Source organism: Falco biarmicus, chromosome Z (assembly GCF_023638135.1).
Source record: "Falco biarmicus isolate bFalBia1 chromosome Z, bFalBia1.pri, whole genome shotgun sequence".
Classification (NCBI taxonomy): Eukaryota; Metazoa; Chordata; class Aves; order Falconiformes; family Falconidae; genus Falco; species Falco biarmicus.
This window is the reverse complement of record NC_079311.1, coordinates 33,170,488-33,190,053: the sequence shown is the minus strand read 5'-3', so window position 1 is coordinate 33,190,053 and position 19,566 is coordinate 33,170,488. Positions and strand designations below refer to the sequence as shown.

Below are 19,566 nucleotides of genomic sequence, written 5' to 3'. Positions count from 1 at the left end.
TATGAGTGTATTGTGAATTACTTGACTGACACTATTGTCTACTCTGAGGAATGGGAAAAATCTTGACAAGGTCAGATTGCAGTAGGGACCAAATGACTTTCTGAGAGCAGCTCACTCCATTTGAGTGTTCGTGCCAGCATTTCCTGATAAACTAGTGCTAGCAACTTGCACTTCGAGTCATAAGCGTATTAAGTGAGAATTCTCTTACAGTAAGAGAAGCCTGCCATTTCCATAGCTAAATTAAATAGTGTCCAGTGCACTGGAAGAAGCTTCTAGGACAGTACATAAAACATATGACCCTTGCAGAGTAACAGTCTTAATTTTACTTTTACCTACACTGGAGTCACTCCAGTTCAGCTCCTCAGTTTGCAAATGGAAACATGTGAAATGAAGATGATGATTGCTTTTGTTTTTCTGGGCCTCATGGGAGACTAACTGAAGCAGTTCAGCTAATCATAACTGCATTATTTGCAGATGGGACATTGCCAGCCAGAAGGAACAGGCGTGTGTTTGGAGACAGACAGAGCTGCCTTCGTCCATTTACAGAAGATGATGCATTTGATCCTAATGATTCAGACATAGATCCAGGTATTGTGGTGGGGCTCAAGCCTGTTTTCTTCTCGTGGACGCTTTCTTTCATATTACAAATACTGCAGATCATAAGGCTGAGACTGCCAAAGGAGTGGTGATTTATTTGCCTTTAGGAATAGTGGGCAGTGCAGTATCCACAGCCTGCTCAGTCTTCCCATGAAGGCTCAGAGACACAGGGGTGAAAATGCGTTTGTGTGAATTTCTGTTGCTGTCTCTGCTCACCACTCTTTTTTTTTTTTTTTTTTTTTCCCCCTTCTGATGAGTGAGAGTAGCTGCTCCAGCTGTCACCCTGTGTCTCCAGCACAAAAGTGCCCAGAGAACATCTCTGTGAGCTTTTGAATGAGGGTCACTTTTTCTTGCCAGCAGAATCCAGAGAGACAGACCTTCTCAGTGGCATGGATGGGAAAGGCTCCTACCAGATGAAGGGCTGGAAGCTCACCCAGCAGCAGTTCATAGCCCTGTTGTGGAAGAGACTGCTTATTGCCAAGAGAAGCCGGAAGGGCTTCTTTGCTCAGGTGAGAGCACCCAACGTGTGCAGGGTCCCTCAGCAGGGACAGCTCTGGATCACACATTATATTCAGAGCTGAAGGTGGGCAGAAAACCTCAAGGGAATGCAGATAACCAAAACTGGTCTTCACTGCATATCTGAGCTGAAGGGGGCCTGTGCAAGTGAAAGGAGTTACATGATAACCAAGTGGTTACAGCATTCTTGCACAGCAAGGATGCAACTGAGTTTCAAATCAAAATTTGGCCTTGAGATTCAGGCTGAACACTCTGCAACCCATGTAAGTGTCCTAATGGAATGCCAGAATAGGTCCTGTATTGGTATCTAGCAGTGCCTTGGTGTAAGGCCTTCCTGGGAAATTCTGAAAAAGTTTTGATCCATTAAGTGACTCGCATGCAACTCCTGATGCCTCTGGAAATACTCACTTCCAAAAGGGCTTGCTCTTTCCTTGCTATTTCAGATTGTGCTGCCAGCTGTCTTTGTGTGTATTGCTCTCATGTTCAGCCTGATCGTTCCTCCCTTTGGAAAGTATCCCAGCCTGGAATTACAGCCCTGGATGTATGATGAGCAGTACACCTTTATTAGGTATGTTTTGTGTGGCTTAGAAATTCTGTTCTCTGCAAATGTGAGTTACTGAGTTCCTTAACAGGTTGTTTAGATTTGTTTTCTGTGCTTAGCTCAGAAGCATGTTTTAAGAGAGTCTATGTATTTTGGTTTTGGACGTTTAAATGCTAACTCTTAACTACTGGCAAAAGACCATATCCATTTCTGAATGGTGCTATGACCCTAGTAATACTATGCAAAAAGACTAGGAGTGTGTGTGCTCCTAGGCCAAGCATTCTTCAATGGGAAATCTCCACCCATATCCTTTTCCTGAGTAATTTCACTGTACTGTCAGCCTTGCTCTGTGCTTTTGCTGTGTGCCTGTTATTCCACTGACCCAATAGTGTTTCTTTGCTGTACCCATAGCAATGATGCTCCAGAAGATGCAGGCACTCAGAGGCTTTTGGATGCCCTTCTCAATAAGCCTGGTTTTGGGACGCGCTGTATGCAGGGACATTCCATCCCGTAAGTAGAACTCTGGACTGGAAAGGGGAAGCCCAGCCCTGGCTTCTGGTCACCCAGTAGATTTAGCTGGTTTTAGTGAATGACAGGCATGCATGGACAGCAACAGGTTTAAGCCAAAAGAGCTGCAACTACATTCAGTTTTTCTGCTCAGGACCTTTTAGGAAGTTACCACCCCTCAGCATGGTGAGGGAGTGAGGTTTGAGTGGAAGTCCTTGCTGACAGAGATGGAAAGGAGATAGTAGTCTCTCCCTCAAATTACTGTTTGGTCCTGAACATGGAAAAGAACCTAGTCATGTCGCTGTATGTTGTTGACAGTAGCTATTCCCATTCCACAGTCCTGTGTTCCTGGCTGCACTAGAAACTTAGGTTAGCACCTCCGCAAATGCCAGCAGAGAGTGGAGAACCACACAGCTTTGGTGGTGTTTCCTCACTCTGCCACTGACTTGCTGCATGGCCTTGGGCAGATGGCTGAAGAGCCAGGCCATGAGTGTAGAAGGGGTATGCAGAGGCTGGGATGGTGTGTCTCTAGATTGGAATAACTGCAGTTTACTTTCACAGGATGATGGGGAGGGAAGGGAGGGACTCTATGTGCTGGCCAGTCATGGAAAGTAAACTGTGTCCTACAAAATAGACACAGCAGCTGGGCATGGGCAGGAGGCTGACCACTGATGCCATCTCGGGGAATAGCAGTATTTTGGTGCCCCAAAGGGAGAAACTTCATCCAAAAACTGTCTGTCAGCCATGATCACAGATTCATAGAATATCTTGAGTTGGAAGAGACCCATAAGGATCGAGTCCAACTCCATGCTCCTTGCAGGACTAAAAACTAAACCATATGACTAAGAGCATCGTCCAGACACTCCTTGAACTCTGCATGCTGCACATGCTGGGACTGACTGAAGTAAAGCACTTGTGCTGCAGAGCGACTAAGAAGAGTGTTCAGCACTGCTCAGTGCCGGCCAGGCTCAGTCTCTTTAGCACTGGGATCTGTTAGAAGCTGCAGAGGCTGCTCTGTTGCTCTGAGCTGTTTGTCTCATTAAGGTCAGGCTGTTTTGAAAAGCATCCTGCCTTTTCTGGGGATTTTGTCTGTTGTTTAAATGGCTTGTAAGCAAAGGCCGTCATAGTTGTTTTTTTTAAAGCTGCATTTGCCTTGCCTATTTCCTGACACAGAGACACTCCTTGCACTGTGGGGCAGAAGGAATGGACCACCACTTCAGTCCCAGAGTCAGTCCTGGACATCTTCCTGAAAGGCAACTGGAGCATGCAGAACCCTTCCCCATCTTGTGAGTGCAGCAGTGAGAAGATAAAGAAGATGCTGCCCGTGTGCCCCCCTGGTGCAGGTGGGCTGCCACCCCCACAGGTAGGAGGGAGCTCAGAGGCACTGCAATGAAGAGTGCTCCCAAAGAGCAGACCAGCTGGGTGTGATTCTCATGTGCAGCACTGCACATGGTTTGTTTGATTAGGCACCTGTGTTTTCTGATGGGTGTTTATCTGTGTTTTTCCCGGTGACACCAGCGTGAGCAAGACACTGCTGACATTCTCCAGAATCTGACAGGGCGCAATATATCAGACTACCTGGTGAAGACCTATGCACAGATCATTGGAAAAAGGTAGCTGTTGAACACACCCTCTCCTTTCCCCACCCCCAAATGCTGCTTGCTGTTTGGGGTAAGCTGTTAAAGATCAGGCAAATAGGCCTGGAAAACCCAAGCTCTTCAGCAGTGAGCCAGACCCACTCAGCCCCTCAGACTGTCCTGATCCACGGGTCAGGTGGTGTTTCTGCATTATTAGTGATGCTGTGGCAGCTCTGAGGGGTGTGTCCTGAGCCTTGCGGGCAGAGTGGTGGGGAAGCCTGGGCACCAACCCTAGGGATTACACTGAAGAGGAGGGGTGGAACATATGCTAGATGTGAGAGACTGGTGCACTCTCTTCCCTGGCTGTGTACCTGCACTCTCTTCCCTGGCTGTGTACCTGCAGCACTGGTAGGTCTGCCTCTCCTCTTATTCCACGTATTATACATTGGCTTTGTTTTGTGTCTCTGCAGCTTAAAGAACAAGATCTGGGTGAATGAGTTCAGGTGAGTTACTGCCTTTTTTTCTAGCTTGTACATGTCCTCTAACCCCTGATCGCTGTATTAAGCAGGACAGGCCCACCCTGCTTTGCAATTTGTTTTACGTGACTCTTAATTGCCAAATGTTGAGGGAGCATGTTTTAAGGATAAACTGGGAAAATCCAAGAGCATATCACTGGAAAGCATGCCTGCCTTGTGTGGAGAGCAGTATTGGCTTGAAAAATCTGCAGGACTAGTCTGCTGATACTCCATCCTGGGACGTGTTACTGTTCTACTGTTCCAAGCAAGGGAAGCAGGAGGTGTCCTGCTTTGCCTGTGCTGGTAGCAGAGGATAGCTGCATTCGTTAAATGGAACAGCATAGTGAACAGTCATAAGATGGGTATTTAACCCCAGAAACAAGGAGTAGGAGACATCATGGCTAAGCAGCAGTGTAGGAAGATCAAAGTCATCCCTTTATGTAAGAGTGGAGATGTTGCCTTGGATATAGTGCAGGAAGAGGAGACATCTGGGAAGGGAGGGGGAGTGGCAGTTTCTGGAGGTCAGTAAGCATTCGGGTCTTAGCATTACTTTCTATCTGAACTTTCAGGTATGGTGGCTTTTCCTTGGGAGCGAGCAGTTCCCTCATGCTTCCTCCAAGCCATGAAGTCACTGATGCCATTAAACAAGTGAAGAAAATCTTGGAGCTAGCACAGGTGAGCAGATGTCCCCCATAAACCCAGGACGCTCTGATGTCAGAGTCCTATTACTTGGGAGATGACTTGGAAGCCATAAAATGAGGAGCATTTGTATGTTAGCTATGTTCAGTGGGTTCTCCCCATTACCTCTGAACTGGCATCTCCAAGATGGTTATCTGGGAGCAGCAGGCGGCTTGCATGTGTGGCTTCTGCCCATCACCAGTTGCAAGCCAGCGGGGATTACAGACACCTCCAAGTGTTTTTTGGCCAGACAGAGTGAGCTGTCTCAGGGAATTAATAAGTGGTTGCCATCTCCTTCAAAACCTTAGATGAGTCCTTGTATGCTGAATCTGCCTTGGCTCCGAAGATAATCTGGGCCACTGCTTTCTTCTGACACTGCCTGTGGGCTGCGATGTCTCTGAAGGTTGCCTGCAACCCTGGTTAATACTTATTGCTGGGTAAAAAGCAGGCCTAAGGCTGATCTCTCTTACCAGTAGCACTGCAGAAAGGAAAGGAGGGAGGAAAGCTGCAGTTTCTCAGCCTTCTTGCAACCTCTGGCTTGGTGAATGCAGGCTGCAGAATGGAAAGAAAACTCAGAGCTGTGAAAAACATAGCATAAACCCCTGCTAGGCTCCAAGACATGAATAAAGGCACTCTTCAGAGGGGGTAGATAACTCTCTCTTTGTTGTTTGCAGGGGAGTTCTGGAGATCGGTTTCTCAACAGCTTGTCAAGTTTCATGAAAGGCCTGGATACAAAGAACAACGTGAAGGTAAATTAATCAATCTTCACTGCCATACCTGCTATTTGAAACTCTGATAACCTGGAGGTTTTTTTTAGTTAGCACAGTCCCAGTAGTTTGCCTTGGACAACTGTGCAGACGAGAGTTCTTTTCATTTGCTAGTGGAGCAAATGCAGCTTGTATTCTTGTGTGGCTTTCCCCAAAATCTGTTTCTCCCTTGGAGTCTAGGTGTAAGGCCCAGACGGAGTTCAGTGCTAGCTTCCAGCAGCCTCTTGTGGTTATTGACCAAACTGTACGTTCTGGAAGGATGTAGAAAGAAATTATAAATGCCTTCAGTAGAGGAAAGGAATTCCTCAGGGCTGAGGAGCCTGTTGAGTAGCTGATGTACCTAGTGCCTTTCTGATGCTGATGTGGTCTCTTGCAGGTGTGGTTCAACAACAAGGGCTGGCATGCCATTGCGTCCTTCCTCAACGTGATCAACAATGCCATCCTTCGGGCCAACCTGCAGCAGGGCAAAAACCCTAGTGCTTATGGGATAACTGCCTTCAATCACCCACTGAACCTCACCAAACAACAGCTCTCTGAAGTGGCCCTGTAAGTTCTGACATGAATGTAGATGGCTTTGGGTTCATCAGCAGCCGATTACTGGAAACAGGCAGTGTAATCTTCAGACCTTCTGCTTCTTGAGAAATTCCTCTCAGCCATATCCAGAAAGATGGCTCACCATGAATATGGTCGTTCTTTTGTCCCAAGGTGCCACTGTTTGACTAGGAAGCATTGATAGTTCCTCTTTGGTTTTGCCCACTGTCTCAACCTGGGATGGCACACAGTAATTCACGAGTCTTTCTGCACTAAGACACTGACTACACTACACACTACCACTACAGCCAGAGTCAGGACTCATAAGCTGTATCATGCAGATACATCCATCAGATCTTAGAGCAGTGGCAGCTGACAATCAGATAGCTCTGAACTTTAAAAAACAAAAAAAGACAAACTTCCAACAACCCCAAGTGGGAAACAAAGTGGTGGTGATAAGGAAGGCAGAAAACAGTCTCTTATGCTGAAGTTACCAATCAGTTTCCAGGCTGTGGTGCTGTGCTTGAGATGCCAGCAGGCTGTGTATGTTCCCTTTGTCATACAGCTAGAGAAAAACTGTACAGTTAAGACAGCCTAATGTGGTTTTACCCTGCAAAACAAGGACAGCAGAAGGAGAAACAGTTTCTGCACTGCCCGCCATGAGCTGCCTCATTTCATCTCAAAGGAGCCAGCACCAGCGTACAAACACTTCACTTCCTAATTTATTTTTTTTTTTGTCCAGGATGACCACCTCTGTGGATGTCCTCGTCTCCATCTGTGTGATCTTTGCCATGTCCTTTGTTCCTGCCAGCTTTGTAGTCTTCCTTATTCAGGAACGTGTCAGCAAAGCTAAACACTTGCAGTTCATCAGTGGTGTGAAGCCTGTGATCTACTGGCTGGCCAACTTTGTCTGGGATATGGTAAGGGCTCTGTAACTGCGCTAAGCTGCCCTCCCTTCTGTGTTTGAGGGCTGTCTGTTGCACTGAAGTGCAAAGCCCACTTGGGGTCGGTGGGCACCACATTAGTTCAGTGAATAAATGGCGTATGACTTCTGTGTTTACTCTCCTGGGGCAGTGGTTCACTCACCTCAATAGGACAGTGAACATGGAACAGGGGATGGGAGGGCAACCATAAGCTCAATCATCAGCATTTATTATGCCACTTTATACCTGCCCCAAAATGTTGCTTGTGTAGCCCCTTGCTCTGCTCTGTTCAAAGCAGGTTTTTTCAACCTGTGGTGTCCAGAACCTCTGAGAATCTGTTATCTGCTTCTAGAGGGACAAAGAAATGTAAATTCATGTATACTACATTTTAGTGCACACGTGTGACTCTCCAAAGAGTCTCCCATTGGAAACAGCGTTGGGAATGCTGAAGAACGTTGAAAACCATTGGTTCAGAGCAGAAAGACCCATTTCATTTTTATTTTTTTTTTAACCTGGAAACAAATCTAAAGCCCTATTTTTCACCTTCCAGTGCAACTACATTGTTCCAGCCACACTAGTCATCATCATCTTCATCTGCTTCCAGCAGAAGTCCTATGTATCCTCCTCCAACTTGCCTGTGCTGGCTCTGCTTCTGTTTCTCTATGGGTAAGGGACTTCTCATCAGAAGGATCACTGGGAAGGCTCTTAAGTTGGAAGGTGCTTACTTGACATTGCTGCCTTTCCTCTTGCCAGGTGGTCCATCACCCCTCTCATGTATCCAGCCTCCTTCGTGTTCAAAATCCCCAGCACAGCATATGTTGTGCTGACCAGTGTGAACCTCTTCATTGGCATCAACGGTAGCGTGGCCACCTTTGTCCTGGAGCTCTTCACCAACAATGTACGTTTCCCCAAAAGTTCCTCACTGTCTTGTGCTGCTGTGATCTAGTTCCGTGTTGGTGCTATGTTGCCTTTAGCAGCCAGTTCTCCAGAAGGGCTAGCCCCTGGTCTGTACCCGTTAGCTACTCCAGTGGTTTAAACACAGGTTCTGATTGAAATGGGTTAAAGCCCACTTTGGCAATGTTTATAGAATAGTGAGGTGTGAAGGGAACCTTCTGACATTGCCTAGTCCAACCTCTGAGCAGGGTCAGCTCAGGGCTGTCAGATTTTGAACATTTCCAGGAATGGAGAGTCCACAGTCTTTCTTGGCAACATCTTCCGCTTCTCAACCACCCTTAGGGGACAAAAAATATCTTCCTTATGTTCAAATGAAATTCCTGTATGTTCTTCATAAGGTGCAGTTTCTGTCTACCACAGGTCATTTCAAGCACTCAAGCACTTACTTGGCCTCAGTTTTGCCTCCTGTGGAAGATACCACTCTTAACTGTATTGGGAACCTATGCACCTCACTCCAATTTTTCCAAAGCCAGGTGCCTGCTGGGGAAGGTGCGAGTTCCAATCCTGCCTGTAGGCAACACAAGATGTCTTAGCAGGCCACATTTGATGAACACTGGTGTGAAGTGTTCCTTGTGGGAGGAGGTTGAGGAGACCCTGTGCAAGTTGCCTGTTGATTGTTACCACTGCCTGTGGTCATAAGGAGGCAGTCCTTGATGACGGTCCCTTTTGTTGCAAGGCCTGTTTTAGCTCAGTGAAAACATGTACATACTTGACGTTAAGTGTCTGGTAGAAAGTCTCCCCAGGATCCTGTGAGTCCAACCCAACCTGTGGGCTAAGTCAACTGGAAGACAACAAAGCAAAAGGATTACAGTCTCCAATATGGGATAGGGAGGGGTTACCCACAGCTGCTGAAAGCACGACTTTTCTGTCTTCTCAACCTGTAGCCTTTCTGCATGTTGTTATTTGCAGACACTGTCTTTTAGACTGTGAACATCTGGAGGAATCTCTCCTTTGGTGCAGTTTGTTTGTATTAATAACATCTTGAGCAATGCAACAACACTGTCCAGAGGAGCCATGGCACTGGCTCTTGGGAGAGCATTTCTAATTCTGGAATCTTTGTGAGATTGCAGCGATGGGGGAGGGAGGGGTCAATCACAACACGGGTCACATTTGGTGGGTGGTGGCTGCTTTCTGCTCAGATGGCTCACTGGCACTTGATTTTGTCTTAATAGAAGCTGAACAACATCAATGACATCCTGAAGTCTGTCTTCCTCATCTTCCCCCACTTCTGCCTGGGGCGGGGGCTTATTGACATGGTAAAAAACCAGGCCATGGCTGATGCTCTGGAGAGGTTTGGTAAGTGAATTTGTGTATCAGAGGGACAGTGGCCTGAACTGAGCACAGAAAGCCCGAGTCTGTTCCAGACGAGCACCCTTTGCTCCTCTGACTTTTCAGGAACTGAAAGTGCATGATTTGCAGCACAGATTTGATTGAAGTTTTTTACGAAGGCTGAAAAGAGTCTGTCAGATGTATTCCCAAAGTTTTGAGTTATTATGGGCATTAAATAAAATTGTATAAAGCCAACTGTATGGAGAGGATTATTAGGCTAGGTGTGAGGAACGGCTGAGATTCTGGAACAATTTTTTTTTGGAGGGCAGGGGGATGCAGATGTCAGGCCTGAGTAACAGTCTTTCTGTGCTTCACTAACCTTTTGGGAAGGTGGACCAGCTCTTCTTTGGCAAACCAAATTTTCTGGGCCCGAGTCCCAACTTTGCTACAGTAAGAAATGGGCATGCAGCCACAGCTGGCCCCTTGTATGGTCTATCCCTTCCCTCCTCCTACTGGCTGCTCTCCAGTTGCCCTGCTGCCCAACTTGGTGAGCTCTGCAGGAAGAAATGATATCCTGCTCCTACTGCTCTGGAAAGGTGACTGTGCTTTTCATCTCATTTTGGCAGGAGAAAATCGTTTTGTGTCTCCTCTGTCATGGGACCTGGTGGGAAGGAATCTCTTTGCCATGGCAGTAGAGGGCGTTGTCTTCTTCCTTATCACAGTGCTCATCCAGTACAGGTTCTTCATCAAACCCAGGTATGTTCCCTGCTCCACTTCACCACTGCAGGCAGGTGAAGTTTTCATTGGTGTCCCCCATGAAGTGGGGAGAATATTAACTATGGAGGCCCTGTCATCTGCTAAAGCTTTATCGTGTTGCTCTCTCCAGGCCTGTCTATGCCAAGCTGCCTCCTGTGAATGATGAAGATGAAGATGTAACCAGAGAGAGACAGAGGATAATTAGTGGAGGAGGACAGAGTGACATCTTGGAAATCAAGGAGCTAACAAAGGTGACAGAAGAGTTCTGCATTCCTAAGACTTGTTGGTACAAACCCATGCAGTTTACCAGAAGCCTTATTCAGGGGAATTTAGTGGGGTCAAAACTGGAGCATGTGTGGAGTGTTGAATATGTATGGCTCTGATTGCAGTTCTCTTTGACATTGTTTTCTCATTCTTTCTTCTGTTTTTAGATTTACAGAATGAAGCGAAAGCCAGCAGTTGATAGGATCTGTGTTGGAATCCCCCCTGGAGAGGTAAGCTCATCTGTCAAATTCATTGCTTTTGCTATTACTGCAGTATTTAAGAGCAACAGGCAACAAAGGATAGGGTAAAATCAGAAACAGATGATGCTGAAATTACATCAAAGGAAATTGCCCACAATTTGAAGCTGTTTCTGATTCTGTGTCTCTCTGCCTTTGAAGAAAATACTGAATTGTCAGTCTGGCACCAGAGGCCAAACTCTGATACCCTCAAAGGTGTGGCACTGCACCAAGGTGACACCACAGTTCGTTCATTTTCCCAGTGTAAAGATTTAGACTTAAAATGAAAGTCCAAAAGTGTTTCTTTTCCTCAAAAACTCACTGAAGACTCCCTCCAGCTGTCCTGAGGGTCAAGTTTGCTCCTTCCTATCTTGTCAGTGTTGAAAATGATGCAGTTGAATCCTGTTCTCAAACACACTGTGTTCATCTGCTTTTTTGTATCCCCAGTGCTTTGGTCTCTTGGGAGTAAATGGTGCTGGCAAGTCATCCACTTTTAAGATGCTAACTGGAGATACAGATGTGACAGGAGGAGAAGCTTTCCTCAAAGGAAACAGGTGAAAGACCATGCATCTTTTGTCTGCTTTGTATCAAAGCAGGTCCTTTGCAGTTTTCTCATCCAGCTTTTGCAGCCTTTGTTCCACTGGGAGCAAATCTAAACTCTGCCCCACTTTTTCCTTTTTCAGTTCTTGGCATCTGTTTCAGCCCTTTGCCAAGTCCAGTAAAGTACTTCGGTGGCTTAGGAAAATTGATTTAATTGGGTAGCCACTGAATACCTGCCCCCTTATGTTTAAAGGTCACATTAAAAAAAAAAAAGTGGGGGCAGGTAGGGACAGAGAAAAAATATGGCCAAAATGGATTTTAGGATCCTGTTTTTGTTAGTTCAATTATTCCAAAACCACTGTTCCACTTTCCTGCTTTTAAGAACTAAAATAGCAGTGTGTACTGTTGAAATTCTCACAAAGGGGTTTTTCTTTTATAGTATCTTGTCCAACATCCAAGAAGTCCATCAGAACATGGGCTACTGCCCACAGTTTGATGCGGTTAATGAACTGCTGACAGGGCGGGAGCACTTGGAGTTCTTCGCACTCCTGAGAGGTGTTCCAGAGAAAGAAGTCTGCAAGGTAAGTGAAATACGGTAGGACCCACTGCAGTGACCAGCTGTTCCTGCTTGTGTGCGCTCTACAACACATGCAGTGCTGTGATGTGAAGCTGCTGAAGACACTGTATGGTGAAATCTGCCCACTTTCCTTCCAGAGCAAACCAAAATTGTTGTGGTTTTCAGTGCTGCCTAGGAAAGTGTACTAAATGGAAGGGCAGGTACTTTTTGTCCTGCGTTCTCATAGCAGATGCACTTCTCTGCTGAATGACTTCTTTCTTTTAAGAGTTTAAGGGCTGTGGAGCTGCAGGTCATGCAGAACCTCACCTGCTTTCAAGAGTTAATTCTTCAAAGTCCCAGGGAGCAAGCACTCTACAGCTTAACAGGAGCTCATGGTGGCTGTTACATTCCAATTGATCATGCTGCATCATTAAAGTGCTGCTATTTCAGCATTCAGACATGGGGCTCCACTGACAGTCTTCAGGCAATTAATGGCAGCTGCTAGTACCATACAGTACCCTTCTCAGTGCAGTTTCCTTGGGTTAACAGCAGTTCTCACTATGTGTCCTGGGCGCTGCAGAACAGGAACTCCTATAGGTAGGAAGATGACATCTGTACCCAGTGTTTTGGGTAGGTCCAGATCTGGTGCCTAAGGTATGTCCAGGTATCCTAAATACCTCTGAGAGCAGTGATTATGGGTGAAAACAGCAAGCTGCTTTGAAGGTTGCTGGCAAGTTCGTCTTTGTGATGTTCCTACTTAGCCCATATAAAAGGGACCCAGTTCTGGATGTGATCAGAGTAGTAGCTGAATTTCTTTCCCCTAACACTTTAGTCCCCAGGGCAGCAGTGCCTGCCTGTTGGCACCAGTAGTAATACTCCTGAATAACAAACCAGATGCCCCCCCATCTGTCTGAAGGACTAAGATGCACCACAGTGGAATTGCTGTGTGTCAGTAGTGACCGTGTCCCTGCTGCAAGCCCACAGCAACTGGAAAGCTAGCTAAAGCTGGTACTGCTAAGAGCACTACACCAGGGGGTAACATGGCTCAACTCATGCTCACTGGCTGATAAGCTGCGGCCATTTGATATTCTAGCCTTCCAGGGGCCAGATAGCATATATCCTGATCTAGAGGTGAACAGGGTGTTTCAAAACCTACATCCATGCCATATTAGATAGTCAGATGAGTAGCCATTCTGAAAAATGTTTTTAAAGCCAAAGCTCATAAGGAAAATGGCATTGTGTGGATGTTGGCTGTGCTTGATTTGAGATGGTGGTGTTCTGTCTCTTGTAGGTTGGCGAGTGGGCAATTCGGAAACTGGGCCTTGTGAAATATGGAGAAAAATGTGCTGGGAATTACAGTGGAGGGAACAGGCGCAAGCTTTCCACAGCCATTGCCCTCATTGGAGGGCCACCTGTGGTGTTCCTGGTGAGTCTGCGACCTTTGCTCATTAATGTTTACCTTGAAAAACAGAAAAATCAGCTTAAAATGAAGACTAGATATTTCATGGCTAACTAATGTTTAAATCTCATGAGACCCCACCTGGAGTACTGTATTCAGCTCTGGGGCCCCCAGCATAAGGCCCTGGACCTGTTTGAGTGAGTCCAGAGGAGAGACATGCAGATGATCAGAGGGCTGAAGCACCTCTCCTATGAAGACAGACTGAAAGAGTTGAGGTTGTTCAGCCTGGAGAAGAGAAGGCTCCAGGGAGACCTTATAGCAGCCTGCCAGTACCTGAAGAAGGCATACAGGGAAGCTGAAGGGGGACTTTTTACAAGGGCATGTAGTGACAGGACACGGGCAAATGGTTTTAAACTGAAAGAAGGTAGATTTAGATTAGATATTAGGAAGAAGTTGTTCACTGTGAGGATGGTGAGACACTAGAACAGGTTGCCCAGAGAAGTTGTGGATACCCCATCCCTGGGAATGTTCAAAGATGGAGCTTTGACCAGCCTGGTCTAGTGGAAGATGTCTCTGGCCATGGCAGGAGGTTTGGAACCAGATGATCTTTCATCTTTGGTCCCTTCCAACTCAAACCATTCTATGAAATACATCATTAGTCACTTAATCATGAGCAAAGAGCACGCTGAAATAGATATTTAAACTATTTAAATGTAAGTGCAAGCTATAATGTGTCTCCAGGCTTCTAGTTTTGAAAAGTCATTGGGTAAGTGGGGGTCTTGAATGTGATGCCAAACTGCCAGCAGTGTAGCATCTTTACTACCTTAGTACCGCTGCAAAGATTTCTATACGTACCAAAAATAACAGCTTTCTTGATGGACACAAATTAATCTTACTGTGCAGGAGAATTTGTCCTGTGTTTTTAATAATGCAATGAAAATTAGAAGTAAATAACTTCAGATTAATATTGAGGGCAAACCTTAGGCTTACTGAAATTGATGGTGCAGGAGAAAGTAGTGCTCTATTTAAACAAGCTAATTGACTTTTAACTTTGTTTAGAACTGGATATTTCAAGATGTTATAATTGCAGAATAAGCTGTACTTCCCAGATCTGAAAAATAAGCTTGCTAACTTAAAATTTGGAGCATAAATTAATTTCTCATTTTGGAAAATGAGTCAAACATGCTTATTTTCAATGTTTCCAGTATGTGTAATCAGAATGAAAAGGTAATTTCAGAGATGAGATATTTGTTGGTAGAATATATCAGCATAACCTGGATTTTGTATATATTTTGCAGGATGAGCCAACAACAGGGATGGATCCCAAAGCACGTCGTTTCTTGTGGAACTGTGCTCTAAGTGTAATCAAAGAGGGGAGATCAGTGGTGCTCACATCTCACAGGCAAGTAGCAGCCCAACTGTATCATGTCCTGGCCTGTACATCTACCAGGGCTGGATGCTAGATTCTACTTGGCTGCTCTGCACTTCACTGCTCTTTGCAGTGCTAATGAAGTTATTTCTCCTACAGCATGGAAGAATGTGAAGCCCTGTGCACTCGAATGGCGATAATGGTCAATGGGCGATTCAGGTGTCTGGGCAGTGTCCAGCATCTAAAGAACAGGTAGGTTTGGTGGGGTTTTTTTTCACTTACAGCACAGAGTTGTTTGCATTTTTAGGGAGATAGTCTGACTTAATTCCTCATGCAGCATTTCCATTGCTATTCTGACTATGGGAAATGCTGATGGAGTTTAAGCTGCACTTCTGTTTCAAAGGCACTTAATTCCTGTGCTGGCCGTCCTGTTTACAGGTTTGGAGATGGTTACACCATAGTGGTGAGAATTGCAGGAGCAAACCCAGACTTGAAGCCTGTTGAGTTGTTCTTTGGGCATGCCTTCCCTGGAAGTGTCCTGAAGGAAAAGCATCGGAATATGCTGCAATACCAGCTTCCTTCCTCGCCATCCTCCCTGGCCAGAATATTCAGTATTCTTTCCCAGAACAAAAAGAGACTCCACATAGAAGACTACTCCGTTTCTCAGACCACACTTGACCAAGTAAGTTTTCAGTAGCCTGTCTGCCAAAAGCCTTTTTGTGCAGAGGCAGGAATAAATTCACCAGTTTGCTGGATCTGTCTTTTAAGGGCATTTCAGCAGAGTACTGAATTCCAGGACTAGTTCAGGAAGCCCGGTATATAAAATACCCTGAATTAATGAAAGTACATGGTGATGTGTGACATGGCCTTTTTTCTCGTAGGTATTTGTAAATTTTGCTAAGGACCAAAGTGACGATGACCACGCGAAGGACCTGTCGTTGCACAAAAACCAGACTGTGGTAGATATTGCAATCCTTAATTCCTTCTTGCAAGATGAGAAGGTAAAAGAAAGTTGTGTGTGAGCCAATTTCAGCAAAGAAATGATGAGCAGAATGCGGACTTCCTTTTCCTGGGATAGAATACTCCCGAAGAAGAAGCTATGGGAAGAGAAACTGGACACTCTACTGATAACCATTCAATGCAATGCAATTCAATGCAATGAAAACAAAATTCCTTTACAGGGGCAGTGCCTCACGGAGTCATCTTGTACTGTTCTCAAGTGAAAGACTTGAACTTAGCTCATTACAGTATAACTCTGAAGCTGTGGTAAGGCACCCATCAGATGCTGTGGGCTTTCAACCATACTGTATCTTGTCCTGTACAATATGTTTTCACTAGGGTTGCAAAAATAGCTCACTGAAGAATCATGGCCAGTGGTTATTTATAGGTATTTGACATGCGTGTTTTAATTTTCAAAACATGCATGTTAGGAGCGGGAATTCCCTGGTGCTACATCCATTGCTGGCAATGAATGCACCAATGCAGTCAGTGGCAAGAAAAGTCACCACCAGTGTTGTAGCCTTAGGCTGTGAAAACTTACCTGACCATCTGCTTTTCCTAGACGGGTGTAGGCGAGTTAGTAACAGATCTGGGGCCACAAAGCAGTACTGTGGAGGTGGGATGGCAAGAGACAGGTCATCTTATCTGTACATCTCCATCAGTAAGTGGTGATATGCAGAACTGTGAACCCTGCAAATGCACAGGATTGTCCCACCAGCATCACAACCAGTAACTACTCTGACTAGGTTTTTGTGTAGTTAAGTACTCTCCTGCTCCTTTGAGGTACAGCAACAGTTGCATGAAGACCTAGTAGGAGGAAGTGGGTGAGAAGCAGACCTAGATTTTGGACCACAGCAGCTAACAGTAGTTATACAAGCTGCTAATGCCAAGAGCAAATTCTAAATCATGAGATGTCACTCAGATATGTAATATCTGCTCTTTAACCCCCTGCTTTGCACCAGAAAGGTACCCATCATCTGGAATTATTGCTTAGCGCGAGCATGTTGCCATTTCTGGCTTTGCCAGATAAAACTAGAAATGAGATGTAGATTTTTTTTTTAAACAGTATTATTTATGACTTTAAATAGGTAGGTAGCATAATTAAGGATTGAAACTACTTTCAGTTGATCTTTGTAGCCACAGTATTTCTTTACATTATGCCTGTGATGCTATGCTCTCATTCTATCCATTCAGCGATAGCTACATTCGTGATCTGACCAAGTTCCAGACTCTAGCAATCAGTCGCTATCTGCAATTACTTCAAGTTGTTCACCTAAAATTTTCCTGTTTGGAAACTGGTATAACATTAGATAAATATGTAAGTTTCTGCTTCTGTGGTGCAGTGTAGTTTCAGTCATTAGGTGATCCCTAACTGGAGAATACACCCTTGTGTGACAAACTGCTTCAGTAAAAATCCCCTTGAAGAACAAGATCGTTTGAAATAGTAGTGCTGCAGTTAATCAGTCAATTGAAGTTTTACAAAGCCAGAATAATATTAGAGGGGATGTTACGTAATAAGAACAACCAATTCTTGTTCATGTTGTACAACAGTCATGGGAGAGTATGCTTTCATTAATATACTTACAGGCCCTTCTGTCTTGCTTTTACATTCAGAAACAGGTTCAGTCATATGGCTTGAATGAAGTACAGTTCCTGGGCTATTCCTGTATGTCATGCCTCCGCCTTAAATACCCGTACAGGTTCTGGACTATTTCTTGATGCTTCTCTGCCATGAATCAGTCATGGACCATTTTTTTTCCCCCCCCCCCCCCTCTAAGTGCCCATAGCAGCCCAACAAATGGTGAAAAGGCTGGCATGAGCCTGGAGAAGGTTGATTACATATTTCCAGGTATACCTGGTAACACTGACCAATTCAGCATTTTGAAAATACAGTTAAATAATTAGCACAAATTCCCAGTCCCTGCTGTTTCTTGCCTTCAGATAAAGTAAGAGCTTACTACGTGCTCTGCTGAAGTGCCTTTTTCATACTTTTTTTTTTTAAATCTATATAATACATTGCTAAGGGGATTGACAAAGGAGTGTAATGGGGATTGGTATACCTCACTTAAAACATGCTTTGTTATTACCTTTATGGCATTGTCACCCTATGGGGATGAGTTATGGGGTGATGAATATACCAGAGTTCCAGGTGCAGAAAAATTACTGATCAGCTGAGCTACAGCCATGACTTCTCTGTAACAGGCTGCAGGTATGTTACGGTATCATTGAAACACATAACATGTATTGAAGGCTTACCACTGCTAAAAATTACTATTACAAATCAGCATTAAGTCACTGAAGTGAAGGGCTTAAGTTTTGCACTGTACCAAGCTAGTGCATGTAGAACTAGAACGAGTTCTGGGAGGATTCAGATTTGGTCCTGAAAGGGCTGTGGTTTGCTCTTTGTGACTGCTTATGTAAATTAGCAGGAAACAGTGGTTGCATCATAATGCTTTTTCCGTAGCCCACCAAAAAGAGATTCTTGATTCCTATTGCCCTGTGACTGTCATGCCCACACAGAGTCCATCTGTGACAAAATGTTACAGTAAACATGGATGTTGACCAAACCTATTTCACAGCTCTGACCTGTCTTGTTCATACTGAACAGACAGCATAATGCAACTCTCACGATCTGTCATGGAGTAAGTTCAGCCAGCCATTAATTTACTCTTTGAAGTGTGTGTTGGGGAAAAATCACTCAAGTCACATACAGTAATCAAACCACTCTTGATAATGAAACTGCACTGAGGTGTTAACTTATTTTAGATTTTTATTACTATTGACACATTGCATCCCTCTTTGTAGTACATTTGTATTTCAGTAAGGAGTTGCATTTTTCCCCATGGTTAAACCACCACTTTGTGCTTATCTTTCCCTCCTGAATTACAGTTGTTCCTTCGTTCCAAGCACTTTATGCTATCTGTAATGGGATCTATTTTTGCACTGGAATATCTGTTAACTTTGCAAAAATCTTGAGATTTCGCAACTGAAGTTTCTAAGTTAAATCCTTAAATGGACATTTTCATTAAAAGCAAAAAAAAAAAGTATATATATTTGTATTTGCTAATAACTGTTACGTGAAGTATTAAAAGGCACTCTAATTGCCTTGTGTTAAGTAAAAAATAAAGCTTTTATGGCACCATTGGTCTTTGAAGTGTCATTTTTGCATGTGTTCTTTTGCAGAGTGCGGTTAGAAGCTCTTGTTTTGCCCAAGTTTGTTTTGTTGTGAACTTTGCATAATGTACAAACACGTTCCAGTATCTCTACAAATTAACATGGGGCACATGTTTTCAGGAAAGTGAGATGGTACAAGATCTGAAAGGCAAGTACTACTTTAAGCTTCTAAAGTTAGGAAATAAAAAGGTCTCCAAGTCCTAAAAAAAGTGAGTGGTGTAAGTCACATCCAGCTGCAGAGCACAACAAACTTACCTGGATGTTTCAATTCCCAAGTCAGGTACCTGCCTCTGAACAGAGGTGTGGCAAGTTGCAACTATTGATAACTTCATTCTCTTTGCTAAAAATACCCTGTAGATGTTTTCACTGACAAAGCAAAATGTTATGTTTGAGTATAAAGACTCAAATACACTGAACGTAGCTAATGCTTAGCTCATACCAAATTAAAGGAAGATCATTCAAGTTAATACTAGGTTGATTTTCAACAGGAGTTTACAAATGAAAGCAGAATAATGGTCCAATTTATCAAAGGAAAACTGATGTTAAAATTTTGCCTGCTACTGACCCTAGTCCCACAGTCCCCCACCAACAGAGTTCCAGAATCCAACCAATTTTTGAAGTTACACTCATTAGGAAAATCCATCCTGAGGTAAGAAGCCATTTAAAATTCCCTGGCTTTTCTGTTTTAATCTAGCATTCAGCTGATGCTTTGCGTAATGTGCTTGATTCATCAACTCTTGTCAAAAGACAACAGACTTTGGAATAAAGCATACCTCTAACATGCTGGCAACAAAGCAAATAGTTTTACTAAAAAAAGGTATATTGTTTTTAGTACGCCTCTCTTTGATTGTTTATTGGAATAAAAAAAAAAAACTTGATTTTTGCATTCACATAGAAA

The 19,566-nt window shown here is 44.4% G+C and overlaps 1 protein-coding gene across 3 annotated transcripts in view; it reads left to right on the top strand.

Annotated features, from left to right (window-relative positions):
* Positions 1–18,638, top strand: part of ABCA1 (ATP binding cassette subfamily A member 1) — a 97,335-nt gene extending 78,697 nt beyond the window's left edge. For 2 of the 3 annotated variants that reach the window (XM_056324294.1, XM_056324296.1), the window contains 24 exons: positions 475–588; positions 955–1,106; positions 1,557–1,681; positions 2,066–2,164; positions 3,335–3,524; positions 3,680–3,774; positions 4,209–4,241; positions 4,823–4,928; positions 5,606–5,680; positions 6,075–6,244; positions 6,972–7,149; positions 7,703–7,818; positions 7,906–8,050; positions 9,279–9,402; positions 10,002–10,131; positions 10,262–10,382; positions 10,563–10,625; positions 11,079–11,185; positions 11,611–11,752; positions 13,019–13,153; positions 14,425–14,528; positions 14,655–14,747; positions 14,934–15,177; positions 15,377–18,638. In XM_056324294.1, coding sequence (XP_056180269.1) covers positions 475–588; positions 955–1,106; positions 1,557–1,681; positions 2,066–2,164; positions 3,335–3,524; positions 3,680–3,774; positions 4,209–4,241; positions 4,823–4,928; positions 5,606–5,680; positions 6,075–6,244; positions 6,972–7,149; positions 7,703–7,818; positions 7,906–8,050; positions 9,279–9,402; positions 10,002–10,131; positions 10,262–10,382; positions 10,563–10,625; positions 11,079–11,185; positions 11,611–11,752; positions 13,019–13,153; positions 14,425–14,528; positions 14,655–14,747; positions 14,934–15,177; positions 15,377–15,517 — 3,002 coding nt within the window. In that variant the 3' untranslated portion in view covers positions 15,518–18,638. The remainder of the gene's footprint in view (positions 1–474; positions 589–954; positions 1,107–1,556; positions 1,682–2,065; positions 2,165–3,334; positions 3,525–3,679; positions 3,775–4,208; positions 4,242–4,822; positions 4,929–5,605; positions 5,681–6,074; positions 6,245–6,971; positions 7,150–7,702; positions 7,819–7,905; positions 8,051–9,278; positions 9,403–10,001; positions 10,132–10,261; positions 10,383–10,562; positions 10,626–11,078; positions 11,186–11,610; positions 11,753–13,018; positions 13,154–14,424; positions 14,529–14,654; positions 14,748–14,933; positions 15,178–15,376) is intronic. The other variant, XM_056324297.1, reaches the window with a different exon arrangement.
* The last annotated feature ends 928 nt before the right edge of the window (positions 18,639–19,566 follow it).